This window comes from Cygnus olor, chromosome 5 (assembly GCF_009769625.2).
Source record: "Cygnus olor isolate bCygOlo1 chromosome 5, bCygOlo1.pri.v2, whole genome shotgun sequence".
NCBI classification, from domain to species: Eukaryota; Metazoa; Chordata; class Aves; order Anseriformes; family Anatidae; genus Cygnus; species Cygnus olor.
In genome coordinates this window covers 63,481,870-63,496,296 of record NC_049173.1, presented here as the reverse complement: position 1 = coordinate 63,496,296, position 14,427 = coordinate 63,481,870, and the positions used below count along the sequence as shown (strand labels likewise).

Sequence of the window (14,427 nt, the reverse complement as noted above, 5' to 3'; positions counted from 1 at the left end):
TCCAGACAACATGGCCTATAAGAAAGGACATTTCCTAAATAGTTGAATTGATAGAGATGATAGTTACAAATTCCAGTTTATTTGATGTTCCCATGTCTGTCTTATGTTTCCAGTTCATTACAGTTGATAACAGTATGTGAATTGAGCTTGGTTTTGGTCGCCTCTTTAGAGTATAGGAAATAAGTTTTTTTTATTAGGAGTATGTGGTTGTTCCTGTGTTGTGTATACCATAGCCTATAGATTTTGTAGGTTTTCATACCTACAAATAACTATTGTGCTAGAGCACAGAAAGACAGTATGATTTAAGAGCTTCGAATCGTAATTTTACTCTGGGCCCTTTTACAACAATAACTGAGCTCCTAAAATCACTTGAATTGCTCTAATCTAACGAAGTAAAATACTAAGTTTACCAATCTGAATCATAGTTTGTTGAAGATAGTTTGTACAGTCTAATTTGTTATCCATGTATGTAATTGTGCTTTTTGTTCTTAGAGCTGCTCCATGTGTAAAGAGAAGAGACCTGCCCACAGTCTCTGCACAAGCTGCAATAAGTGGTTGTGCAGCACATGTACAGAGGAACACAGACATGGCAATGAAACTGGAGACCGCTTCCTGTCTGTATCCCTGAAGGGCTGCACAGGTACTGAAGATATGCTTTGAATATTTAGGCCTGTTCTCATATCAGTTATTCAGTTGAGAATGGAGCACGCACAGGTTCTGTGTTAGAGAGGTTCTGTGCTGTCCTGTTTGAGTGTGTCTTTAAAGTGTATATACATGTAAATGAGAGATTATGGGATTCTCTATCACTTCAGGTGTCTGAACTTGCCTTTGCCACAATCAGTAATCTATGTTATTTGAGAAATCCTGGATATCTGTTTCTCACAAAGACAGTCTGTTCCATGTACCTTTTCCATTTGTGGAGTGATGGGCTATGGTTTGGTAGGCTGCAAGACCAGTTGTCCTTGCCCTTCCGGTATTTCTGTTCCCATCAGGAAACTGCCATAAAGCAATTCCCGTGTTTTATGGACAAGGTGTGGGAGGGGAAGTCAGACAGCAAAAGGCTGTGACCTCTATAGGATGTTCCTTTCACAAACATGGAGTGAAGAACATGCTTCCTGAGTGTGATCGGTGTATTGCCGTTAGCAAGCACAAATGAAACCCCCTGGAAAATGTTTCATCCCTATATAGTAATGATCCATAGAGAAGGGTCATCATCTCCTATTACTGCTCATTATTTACTTTATGTAAATACTGAGGAGTATGCTAACCTAAACTTAAGTAAGCAATTTGTACTCTAAAACAAGAGTGTTGAAATTTAATAAAACGATTCAAGTTTACACTTCGCTCTCATATGGAGTTGTGTTGCCCTGTCTTCGTTCTTTAGAAGAAGGAGGATAGAACAAGGAACAAACACAGGTGGGCCCTACTGCTTCTAATGTATTATTTTTAGTGTAGGATAGAAGCTTATACTTTATTCCGATGAGGTTACGCTTCCATAGTTGGTACCAACCGGTTAGAGTAAGAGAGATTTAAAACTTTGTTTATTATTCAAGAGAGATTTTTTTTTTATCCACCCTAAATAGAGAAAATATAGGCTGTAGAAAATGAGGACTCAAATGATGTTTCAGAATTTAGGGCAACTGCAGTTTCCTTGTGCTTCAGGTGAGGTTCTTAAGAAACTGACTTGGATAGTTGTGGTCAAGTTGTCTGTTCCTAGGAAAAAAGACCCCGCCCCCTCTTTTTTTTTTTTTTACACTTAGATAAGTAAAATGGCTTTGGTGTAGGGAAATTGAACCTTTTTTCTTGTTTTATATTAGCAAAAAAATTAAGTAATGTTTTTATTTCATTTGCAGTTTGTATAAATGTTTTCTAAAGATGAATGCTTTGTTTAATTTCTCGTGTTGGTCAAAAGTAACAGGATATTGTCTTAGCAAGGAAACTTTGAGGATGCAATCGTACTTTTTTTCCTTGTCCCTTTATAAATGCCTATCTGCTAGTAATGTTAATGGTAATTAAAAAACAAACAAAAAAACCTGCTTCATATAATCAGATTGTTCCAGGATCTGAGTCTTTAGAGATAACACCAAGGTTTTCAATAAAATTATGTGAGGGTATGGCAACTGACTCTTAATGTCAGTTCTTGTCAATGATGCCATTGTTTTATGTTCCCCAGCAACTGAAGATGAGGCAAGTGAATTTTCCTTGTTTTGTCCAATTCATGCTCAAGAGCCACTCAAGTTGTTCTGTGAGACCTGTGATATCCTTACCTGCCACAGCTGCCTTCTGACAGAGCATAAGGAACACAGGTACCAGATATTGATTGCTTAATGTCTTTTTCATAATCCTATATATAAACATAGTGAATATAGATTTAAGACTGTTCTATCTGCATTTCTTGTCAGCTGAAATTGCAAACTCAGTTCCAGCTTCAAAGCCTCAGCAAACTCAGTTCAGTTGTCTTATGCCCAAGCAGCATACCATGTGGGTTACTGCCCTTACAGTGTCATACACTGGGCTCAGCAGTGTGTACCTTCCCAACTGTATCATCTGCCAGATACAGTGTATGCGTGTATCTTTTGAGTACGATCATGAGAAACTAGTTGCAAGTTGAACTCTACTTAGCATAATCCAACTACGTCTGTTGGTCTTTATCCAAGACATCATGACTGTAGCTTAGCTTGCTGTTTGTTAGCACATGTGTGTGAGCCATGCAAGGAATTACCTATACACTGTGACAGACCTTTTGTGAGATGTGCCTGCCCCTTTGAAGGGCAATAAAGTTTGGGATAGCTGTCACAGCATTTGCAGTAGGAAAGAAGCAGGGGATCATGTCCAGACTGACATGATCCCTTAACTGACTTGAACACACCAATTTCTTCTGCTTCAGGCATATAGCTTCTGCTTTCAAACGCAGGAACCCAAAGTCAATCCACAGGAATTATTTTTGGAAGAAGGCAGGAGAAATTTGAGAAAGGCCGTATCTGTGACTGTTAAAAATGAATTGTCTGGGTTACAGGGCCCAGTTCCTACTGTAAATGTACTGTAGGCAAAGCTGTTGGGTAGTAAGCAGTAGGCACAGATAAATAAAGGATGACCCCGTCTGAGTATTCAGTGTACCGGTTTGGAAGCTCAGGTCCAGCTAAGTCCCCTTTGAACAAGTCGTGCATTGTCCACTCCTTAATCAGCATGGACTGCGAACCTTCTGTAATGTAAATAATTAATTTTCAGGCTGTCAAAGAATGCTTTTAAGCACAAATTTTAAAATATTTAAACCTAGGCCTTCTGGTAATCCATCAGATATTTACAGTGACCTCTATTTCTTGAGTAGATATATGCCTTTGTACTTGAACTATTCTACCAGGAAAAAAAAAAAGAGCTAAGATCTATGTTTATGTCATGTATGAGTTGTGTCCAATAAAAAGTCCAGTAGTTAGGACTGTTTGCTTTCCTCTCACCATGGGATGCAGGCTTTACAGATAAGGCAGAATGGATCCTTTGGAGATGCGCATCTGGCCAAGTCCTTAGTGGAGTCTGGCTGCAGAGAAACTCTACCCAAGGGAATTAATGGAGCAACAGCTGAAATCTAGCAGTGGGCAGTTTTGCTTAGTGGTGCAATGCTGCTGTAGTGACACTAGTTCCAGCAGTTCCCCTCTAACTTTTATAATAGCAGTAAATGTAAACAATGTTTTATTTGAGCCTATAAAAGAAAAAACAAGTCATGATCCAGCTTCTCAATAGTTTCTTATCAGCAGAAAAAACGTGATGTGAAAACTTCCCTTTCTTTTGCAGGTTCAGACATCTTGATGAAGCTTTGCAAAATCAGAGAGCTATCCTGAAAAATGTCATAGCTAAAGTGGAAGAGAAAAAAAATGGAATTCAGGTTTCAGCTAAACAGATTGAAGACAGGTAGTAGTTGTGTATTTTTCTCATGAAAGTGAACGACGAGTAACAGTGTTTATTTTTCCTAAATAGAGTTTACTAGAGATAAAAGTTGATGCTATATATTTTTTTCTTGGAGGGTAAGAAATACGAATATTCCGGTGCCCAACCACCCTCTCAGTGAAGAACCTTTCCCTAACACCCAGCCTGACCCTCCCCTGTCCCAGCACCATGTCGTTCCCTCGGGTCCTGTCGCTGTCCCCAGAGAGCAGAGCTCAGCGCCTGCCCCTCCACTCCCCTCGTCAGGAAGCTGCAGGCTGCCATGAGGCCTCCCCTCAATCTCCTCTGCTCTGGGCTGAACAAACCAAGGGACACAGACACAGACACAGATTTCTAGGTTGGAAGAGACCTCAAGATCATCGAGTCCAACCTCCGACCTAACACTAAGCACTCCACTAAACCATATCGCTAAGCTCTACATCTAAACGTCTTTTAAAGACCTCCAAGGATGGTGACTCCACCACCTCCCTGGGCAGCCCGTTCCAATGCTTAATAACCCTTTCGGTAAAGAAGTACTTCCTAACATCCAACCTAAACCTCCCCTGTCGCAACTTTCGCCCATTCCCCCTCGTCCTGTCACCAGGCACGTGGGAGAACAGACCAATCCCCACCTCACTACAGCCTCCTTTAAGGTAACTGTAGAGAGCGATAAGGTCGCCCCTGAGCCTCCTCTTCTCCAGGACCTCAGCCACTCCTCATACATCTTCCCCTCTAGACCCTTCACCATCTTTGTAGCCTTTCTTTGGAGACTCTCTAGTAGTATTATGTCTGTCTTACGTTGTGGTGACCCAAGTCAGCATTATCACGTTTGAAGAGAGAAGTGTGGGAGAACTTAAAGGAAATGGTACAACTTTCACTGGAGTTCTTTGTCAATATTATGTAACAAATAACTACCAAGCACTGGATAAATGACATACCAGTTGGCTCATCCAGGGATATGTATCTCTTCCTCATAGGTTGCTTGAAGTAAAACACTTGTACAAAAAAGTAGAAAACCAAATCAAAATGGCGAAGATGGTTTTGATAAATGAAATCAATAAACGAACAAACATCCTTCTTGAACAACTTGAAGTAAGTAAGGCTAGTTTCTTTTATACCTTGGGAAATTAAACTAAAATTAAATCCCAGTGCCAATGGAAGAATATAGATCGTGAATGTTATTGTCCCTTTGCTTATGTTTTCAAATATTCTTTTTATTGCAGGATTTTATTTGAAATCAATGGTTGAAAAAGATTAATGATGAAGTGGCAAAATGTTTGCTTATCGTGTTATTCACATTTTCTAATACAGTTGCAGAGAATGTATGTGCACATTTTGAGTAATTACAAAACAAGCCAGCTTTTGATTTTCATGTTTCATTTGTGAAAGATCTCTAGCACCACATTTAAAATGTTTTGAAAATGACCTTCTGGTCTACTTTCTGTAAAACAGCCTGCAGTTTTGACTCTTTGGTTTTCGCATGTCCAGTTGAAGAATATGTGATAGAAAAAATACCATGAGGAGGATGATACAGCCTCTGTCTTTGTGGTCCCTAAATCGTGAATTGCTGGAGACTGGAAGACCATTCTGAGGAAACACTGTGTGCTTCCCCTCTGCTGACATTCTTCCTTAGGTCTCCTCTCTTGTGTATTGTAATAGACAAGAAAGAGGTCCAGGTTCAAATTTGATCAAACGTTTACACCTTTCCTGTGTTACATTATTCTACTAAACCATGGCCAGAATGCTGTCATTTATTCCTGAAGAAGTCATTGTTCGTCTTGATTTGGATATATCTGTTGAACAGGATTTGCTTTCTCTCTCTGATTGGTGCTTTAAAGAGACTATAAATAAGAGTGTCTATGTGTAACATAATTCCAATGATTGTATGCATTATGTGTGTCTGAAGGATGACAACTGTCTCCTACCTATTCCACATTATTAACAGAAAATCACAAGTGAAAGGAAGCGGAAATTGGAGCAGCAACTGCAGGGTGTTGTGGTTTTAAGCAGACAGGTTGAACATGTGCAGAACTTCATCAGTTGGGCAGTGTGCAGTAAAAACAGCATCCCATTTCTCTTCAGTAAAGAACTGGTAAGAGAAATATTTTCTCAATAAAGAGAAATTGTGCAGTACATGTGAGAACTGTTTTAAGGATTTAATGATTCTCAAATAAAACACTTTTAATGGTCTTATAACTATTAATAAAATCATAATCCTTTGATATGTCACCAGATTGTATTTCAGATCCAGCGCTTGTTAGAGACAAATTGTAACACAGACATAGGCCCTCCACTGAAGATCAGATTCACTTGGGATCCATCCTACTGGACTAAACAGCTGTCCAATTTTGGTAAGAAAAATCTAGTGTTCTTTATTACGCAAGTGCCCAAAGTTATACAAGATATACACAGACAATATAGTACTTTCCCTGAAGTGCTCTATTGTTATTTGAATTCTAGTTTTGATCTTCCTGTCACAGCCCTAAAGTAATGCTATTGTGGCTGAAAACTTTTATGCTTTTCCCCTACTAAAAGACATCATTCTATATAAATGTTACCGTATAAACATTGCCTATAAATGTAATCTGTAAATATCATCTTTGATAATCTTAGAAAATCACAATGTAAGAACACAACTACTAGTTTAATCAAAACCCTGTACAGGGCTAAGTGGATAAACTTTTAACTAAAATTATTTAAAATATAGTATCACTGTCTACTAAACAGCCTTGACTTTGCTGAATGTATTTGAATGCAGTTTTGTCCCAGGAAGCAGTAACTCTGCAACTAGAACACAGTGACTCTGGCAGTCCCATTAGGAGTATCCTGAGTAAAATGGATTACCTGCAGTGAGCCTTGTGCTATTTCCTCTGCCTTACCCAGGGACAGCTGGTCTCAGCTATGCTTACACTCCTCAGAGTGCAATACTAACAGATACTCTTTTAGTATCTCAGTGGCCCTGGGACCTGAACAATGCTTAAGATGCTTACAATTAATGGGCACAAAGATGGCTTTAAGCCTTTTTCTGTGTAATATTGACAATATTATTTATATAATGAATGCACATACTTTCAGCTTGTTTCCCAGCAACTATAAATTTTCTAACTGCTGCGAGTTTTTACAGTAAATTCAGTTTGGTGGGTAGATCAATATTATAAAGGGTTGGTTCTCATCACATTTTAAGTTATTTAAAACTAAAAGGGTTAAAACAATAGCAAAGGTATTGCAGGGAATAATCTTCTCTTGGTTAAAAGCATGGATAAGATTAGTTCATAGGTCATTTCTATTTCTAGCTTTTATGATTCTCTTGTATATAACATCAATCTCTTTTATTTTGCTCACTTTCACCCTGAAAGCAGTCTTCTGTACCTGTGCTTGTGGATGAGAAAATGTGCTCAGAGTTTAGTAAAAAATGAAAGTATAAGCCATATTCATCAGTTAAAATAATGTAAGTTGAGGGTAATTTTTCAAAGCATTTGCTGGTATTTCAATCATGAGTTCCATGGACATTAGAGGGAGTTTAGTGTTATTTTACATCACTGAAAAATCTTGAAAAATTTATGTTGGAGGTATATTGAAGGACTGCTTTTACATTTGAATTGAAGAAAGCGAATAGCAGTCATTTACAATTTTTATTGCGTAAATTTGTGAAGATCTTAGGAGTGAGCAAGTTTACTGTTTTGTTTTGTTTTACAGGAGGTTTCACTATGGAAGGTGGACACATTTCTCATTCAGATGTGCTACTCTATGGAAATGTGCAAGGATTACAGACATCCTTGTATCATGGACACTATTCCCCAGCATCACAGCTGGATCCTGTGAATAGTCAGCCACATCAGTTTCCACCTGCAGTTCAGTGTCCTATGCCTGTGTGTTGCTCACACTGCCTCAGTGTACCTCACCCAAACAAAGCTCAGCCTTCTCACCAAAACATAAACCGCCATCAAAATTTTCAACAACATCCCGAACTGCAGCAGCAGCAGTTTCCTCTGCAGTACAGCATGCAGCAACGTGACAAAGAGCAAAGGGATGTTTCCCCGCCTCTGAAGTTAACGCAGGCTGGGCTGGAGCAACAGTCACGATCAGAGTCAGAGAATACATCAGGGAAGATGGGAAAGCATTTACCACCCCAGCAGCTGCAGCAGACTGCACCTCTGGGTTATGCTGTTGTATCACATGAGGCTCAGCAAGTTCACACAAGCCATCCACAGTCATTCCGCACACAGACTGCTTTGCAAACATCAACTGTGCAAGTGCAGCTTGGCCATCTTCAGAAGATAAAGTCTAACCACTTGCAGCAGCCACCACAGCAGCAGCAGCTGCCCCCAGCGTCGCCACTGTCAGGTCAGAATGAGAACACCCACAAACAAGTCATCCAGCAGAGCTTGGACATAATGCACCACCAGTTTGAACTGGAGGAGATGAAAAAGGATCTGGAGCTTCTTCTCCAGGCCCAAGGACAGTCCAGCTTGCAGCTGAACCAAACCAAGCCAGCTCAGCATGTTCAACAGACCATAGTTGGTCAGATCAATTACATAGTGAGGCAGCCAGCCCCGGTTCAGCAGCATATCCAAGATGAATCTCTAGTAAGTTCTCTAAAAGTTCTTTCCTATTTCTTTTAGTCAATGTAAGCTCAGAAATGGGGAACACCTTTGAGATTTCAAGTAGATTGAACTTTGTTGTCTTTTTGTCTATGTTAGTAATCAGCAGAAGTTTCATGTCTCATAGAGATCTGTCCAAAATTTCCTGTAAAGTGCTGCATAAACAACCTGGATCCCAGATATCTGAATCTGTAAGTAGACAAGGCAAGCAGCAGGTGGGAGAATAAAAGCATCATCATTCCCCCTTTGTGGGTAGGTAACCAAAGGACAGAAAAATTGAATAACTGACTTTACTTTTATAGCAAAGAAGGAATAAAACCTGTCTTCTGAATCCCAATCCAGAGTTTCTGCCTTTGCAAAAAGGACAATTGCTTGGTGGTGGGCATACAAACTCTGTAAGGAAGATAAGGTGGCACAATAAGATGGCTTTAAGACTCATTCAAAACAGTTAGAATTGCCTTGGAAAGGTGGTTGAGATTTCCCATTCTGTAAGCTCTGTGGAGTTCCCACTCTGAATGACTCTCAGCGGCTTAGATTCAGGAGCAAAGAGCAGGTTTTGGGGATAGCTATACATTTCAGTAGCTTTATTGATCTTTTTCCATGAATGTTTGAAATAGATAAATCTCTCTCTTTTCATTTTTCTCTCTAGCTGGATTTACTTTTAACATCTTTGCTTTAGAGTCCTTCCAGACTTTTCATATTGTGTATGCTGAGTTGATATGAATTTGCTACTTTTTTTTTTAACTGAGATTTTGAAAACACTAATTCTTAATCTTGATTTGTAGGTCTGTGAGAGTTCCACTGAACTTGATGTCCAGAAGCCTGTAGTTCCTCTTGACAGAAGTGATATTCCCTCCCTGTCACAGTCATTAGATGAAGAAGCCAGGGTCAGCAGTCACTCCCCTGAATCAACATTGCAACAATCAGCTTACAACCCAGTGAGAAAGGTATAAAGAACTTTTTTTAAAAAAATGAATGTTTGGAAGGGAAAACATGTTTTCATAATATTGAGTACAATATGGCATTAGAATTTGCAACTAAGGTGAAAAAATAAAATACAGTAAAAGTTGACAAAATAGCTTGTAAATCTTAGAAGACAGTCATAGCCTAACCTACTGTGCATCCCCCAGTAACATGTCTATGCACTGTACTGTATGTACACAGTTGGCAGATCAGCAGCTGTTCTGTAACGTGGTTTAGTGGGTGACATTGGTAGTAGGGTGATGGTTGGACCAGATGATCTTGGAGGTCTTTTCCAACCTTAATGATTCTATGATTCTATAAGCTAGTAGTGTTTAGATATGACTGGCATGACAGTTAAACATGAAATGGTGAATAAATAGAATATTTCTTCACTGTGTAAATTCTGTCCCGTTCCTGTCTCTATGGATGTAACTATCAGGAATTGCTACTGCCACGCTAGTAGCACTTGAATTTGAAAAAGGAGTCAGGGATTCTGATGAAGTCCTGAAAAGCATCCTTCAAATACTTGCAAGGAAGTAACAACACTAATTGTTATTGAAAATGTGGTTCTGAAAGGGATATGATTCTGTTATATGTTATACCCTCTGTGCTTGTACATAAGCAGAAAAATCATAAATTTCTATATCTCTAGAATATTTTAGCACATACTACTGACCCTTCTGCTCACTGGTAATCCCCAACTATTGAAAAAATCAGCAAAAACAGGAGAACTCATCTTTATCAGTAGATCCTTGCTGGCTCTGGGTACCACCTGTGCATTTGTGGCAGGCAAAAACTCTCTTTTACCTTGTCTAAAATATCCCGAACATGTTCTGGTTGCTCAAAACTGTTTGGTACTTCTGTGCGTGACTCATGTTCTGTACCATGTAGAAGTCTTTCATGACTATTTTTTCTTGGAATTGATGCATGGAATATTGTGGAAGAACTTGTCTTTCCTTACTAACCCAAAGAAAGAAGTTATTTTATACTGCTTTTGTGTGTAGCTTTGTTGATCCAACATATAAACATTGCGGGAGATCCTTTTGGGAATTGTAGAGACAGAAAGGTAATGATTACTGAAGGTATGGAAGCAGCATGCAAATCAAATTTGGAAGCCACAATGAGATCTGCAATTGCTAACTTAATCCTGTAGATGTGATGACGTTTCCAGATCAGGCTGGTGGGATCACAACATTACAATATGATGGTCTTTGGCTCTGAACTCTCACATGTGGAAGCAGATCTCTCTCAACCTCTGAAGACAGAGCACAGGACTGAGGAAAGCTATGCAAATTTTCTGTGAAAGGCCTACCTTTACCTTAGGAAATGACTGAAAATATTAGATATTTAAGGTGTAAGGAAGACCCTGAACATGAACACACATTTTTTTTGTAATGCAGGCACACCCTCAAAGTTATTTGTGAAAATAAATGGAAATGCTAAGCAACTAACTTTCAAAGGCTCTTTCTACATGCATGTTGAAGAAGCAATCCATGTCTTCTGTACGTGCAAAGGAAGGTTTCTTTCAACAGCTGAAGTGAAAAAAGTCAGAAAAAGGGAAGAAAATTGAAGCACATGTGCAAGACAGAGTCTATTGTAGTCTGATGGGAAAAGGAGGTTCTTAAAAAAAAAAAAAAAAGAAAAAAAAGGAAGAAAGGCTTATTGTTTGCTGTCCAAGTTGAGAAGGCAACAAGAGGAAGAAAAAAATGGATTTTTTTCTAGTGGTACTGAGAAGTGCATGCTCTTGTGCAGAAATCACAGGTCTCTACAGTTTTTACTGGTTTCTTGGTATATCTGCAAGAAATGAGGACACTCAACAGCTTCAGTACCCCCCATATTTGTTTGCATATACCTTTTCTAATGAGCTGTTTGGGGTGAAGTCACAATATCCTGACAGCTCTGGCAATGGCTGATTAGAAATGATGAAGGAAAACAATAAGGAAAACTTGAAATAACTTTTTCATGAATGCTGTTTAAAGGTGTCTGACTGCTTTTGTTAGAATAAACTAGAATAGTTTAAACTATAACTAAAATAAAGCTAAGTTTAAATGGGAGATTGGTTCTTATTTAAGAACAAGGGAATATGTCTATTTATTATCATCTCTGTTTCACCTATTTAAATGTTTCCGCACTTGTCTTCAGACAAAAAAAATATATCCATATAGGTGTCTATCCATTTATTTTAGTATGGCTTGTATTCAGAACATTTCACCTCTCATGTTCTTGGAGGACATGGAGAAATCTGAATGTGAAGTCAAAAATACTACACTTGGAAAATATGGTAGGGAAAATGGCTAAAGAAACCTTTTGCTACCAGGAGGAAAATTTCATTCTGTCTTTTGGAGAATAATCATTGTTGGACCTCTTGGCTTTGTTTTGTAGTTTTGCTGAACTCTGGCACCCTTCATTGTGTGCAGCATTCCTAGTGGAGCAGGTAATTCCCTGGCTGCTGAGATTCTTTCATTAAAGAGAAAGTGGTGTGAACCAGAATGTATCAAAAATCAGAATTAACTGATCAGTGATGTATTTGCCAAGATCTGTCAAAAAATAAAAGTTTCCATTAGTCCAGTGATTTTCTTTATTTTGGAGAGGTGAAAGGCTTGATTGCTTTTGTAAATAAACATCTCTGTTTTAATTGTGAAACATGCTTACAACATACATTTGGTATTACAGACTGATAACTAGTTGAATTGTCTGAATATGGGATCGTGTTTATTTGTGAAGTGATACAGAACAGATGCTATTAATAGCTTGGGATCACAACATTACTCAAATGGGGAAACCACAAGTGCGTTATTCAGATCATCCCAGACAAGTGCTAGTGCAGCCGTTACACCACAGTGCAAGGCACTCGTATGCCCTGAGCGCCTTTGATTTCAAAGACGCCTGTTAGAGTTGTTCCGATGTGTACTGTTTTCTGTCCCTCACAGTTAAAGCTGATTATTGATAAACAAAAGTAGAGAAGCAATGATGAAACACTTCATACACTTGTAAAATATCCTCAGATTTTATGTTTTAGCCTCTGTCAGGACAAAAATTAAATCCAGCTTTATTGAATGGACAGAATTTTGGCTTTCTAGTGGCATAAAGTAGGGATATCTAGTCTGTGTCTATCAGAAACATTGACAGCAAAGCTACTGCTGTCTTCAAGTTCAGACTAATTCTTGTCTGTGCTCACCTGGTCTGTACGCATGTGCATAGTCTAGTTAACCATGTAACTTCAGTTACATGCATGCTTGATTTTGCTTCTTTCATAGTTATTGGAACATTAAGGGTGATGTTTTGTCAGCCTTTGTCTTCCTGTGTATTCCTCTAACTATTCTTTCTTTGTGAACTGAGGTTTTTGTGCAGAATAAATGTTTCTATGCTTAGACCATGGAGTGTTTCATATAAATTTGAAGTATTGCACGTAGTATAAATTTGGGTTTGAGTAGCACCTTTTAAGAATGCAACACTAGAAATGGAAGTTTTCTGTTTGTGCAAAATGGATACAATTTTCTCTTCACACTCTCCTGTTAATATACTTCACTTGTATAGCTGGAACCCCTGTTTTGTATCATGGGGTCATTCTGTCTCTGTACCAGTCAAAAACCCAGCCTCTCCAGTAAGAATGCCAGCAATACAGAGGACAAATCTCAGGCTAATTTTTGTGATATTTGCTCTTTTCTTCTGGGCAACTATACCAAGCTTCAGCAAACAGGTTTTATGCAAGTCATTGAATTGCTATGTTGCTGTGTGAAGGAATGAGTACTCAGTTAGATTAACAATTTTGTGGAGAGGGTTACCAACCTTCTACAGTGATATGGTCTACCTGTTGCTTTTACGTAGTATGTTGTTGAGTTAATTTGCACACAGGACTGGAGAGATCATCTATTCTAAAGCACAGGCAAGAATAATAAGATTTTTGGGTGGGCAAATTATGTTTTCAGGAGTAATAAAGGGCATATGGTCCTTGTTTTGCATATCTGTATCTAATTGTCATTGTGGCTGTGATGAGCAAGAGGTTCTAAAGGCTGTACCTAGCATTTGAGGAAACATCATAATTACTGTATATCTACAACAAAATTATAATTTAAGGCTGAAGTACTGCTGCAACAGACTGTCATTGTTGCAGAGCTAGCTGGATCTCTCTTCTCCTTAGACTTTAAGTGCATCCCCTTTATTTAGAACCAGGGCTTTTACTTCTGGGAGGGAGGATTCTTTATCTTGTCCTTCTGCTGGATTGGGTCCTGGGCTGTGGTACACTCTGTACCATACTTACTCATCCTAAAAACATAACAGGCTTTGGCACTCATGGTTCTGCCCTTTTGGACACTGCAATCATGACAGCATCTGTCAAACTAAGGTTTATGTTTCTCAGCAAACTTTGAGAGTTTCTTCCCTTGAGCTGTCATTTCACCTTCTGCTTAAAATAAATCTGAACATGCCATACACTGTATTTGTAAATTATTACTGAATAGCTGTATCTACTCAGATTCCTCCCAGCCATTTCCTTCTGAAGCTGTAAAGTGATTATTAGTCTTTTCAGTGTCTTTGTTTTGTGGAAGCCATTCTGTGCTTTGGTCTTTTTATCTTTGGCCCTCTTTTCTATATTTTGTTCTTTTGATTATACCCCTTTTGAGACAGGATGACCAGAATTAGTATTCAAGATACAAGCACAAGTGAAACATATATAGTGCTCTAGTGCTGATTTTTTGCAAATTTCATTGTGATTCACAGTAAGTCTCAGCGTCTTAGTTCAAGCACTCTGTTTGTCTCGAGCACCATAAAGTACCTGAAATGGGGAAATCCTAGAAAATATTCCATGCCTTAAAAGGAGTGCAACTGAGAGCATTCTGAGAGACTTCTGGTTTATTCCACTGGTGGCATTTCATATGTGGCACAGCTAACGTAGTAGCAGTTCCCTGTGGAACCTCTCTCTGCCTCCCCCTGGGACTAGATGTGT

General features: G+C 38.8%; 1 protein-coding gene across 14 annotated transcripts in view; it reads left to right on the top strand.

Moving 5' to 3' along the window:
* TRIM66 (tripartite motif containing 66) overlaps positions 1 to 14,427 on the top strand; it is a 49,235-nt gene that overhangs the window by 16,066 nt on the left and 18,742 nt on the right. For 10 of the 14 annotated variants that reach the window (XM_040559036.1, XM_040559035.1, XM_040559041.1 and 7 more), the window contains 8 exons: positions 493 to 640; positions 2,174 to 2,306; positions 3,790 to 3,906; positions 4,896 to 5,010; positions 5,864 to 6,010; positions 6,152 to 6,269; positions 7,615 to 8,504; positions 9,305 to 9,466. In XM_040559036.1, the coding sequence (XP_040414970.1) occupies positions 493 to 640; positions 2,174 to 2,306; positions 3,790 to 3,906; positions 4,896 to 5,010; positions 5,864 to 6,010; positions 6,152 to 6,269; positions 7,615 to 8,504; positions 9,305 to 9,466 (1,830 nt within the window). The remainder of the gene's footprint in view (positions 1 to 492; positions 641 to 2,173; positions 2,307 to 3,789; positions 3,907 to 4,895; positions 5,011 to 5,863; positions 6,011 to 6,151; positions 6,270 to 7,614; positions 8,505 to 9,304; positions 9,467 to 14,427) is intronic. The other 4 variants (XM_040559037.1, XM_040559032.1, XM_040559039.1 and 1 more) reach the window with 3 other exon arrangements.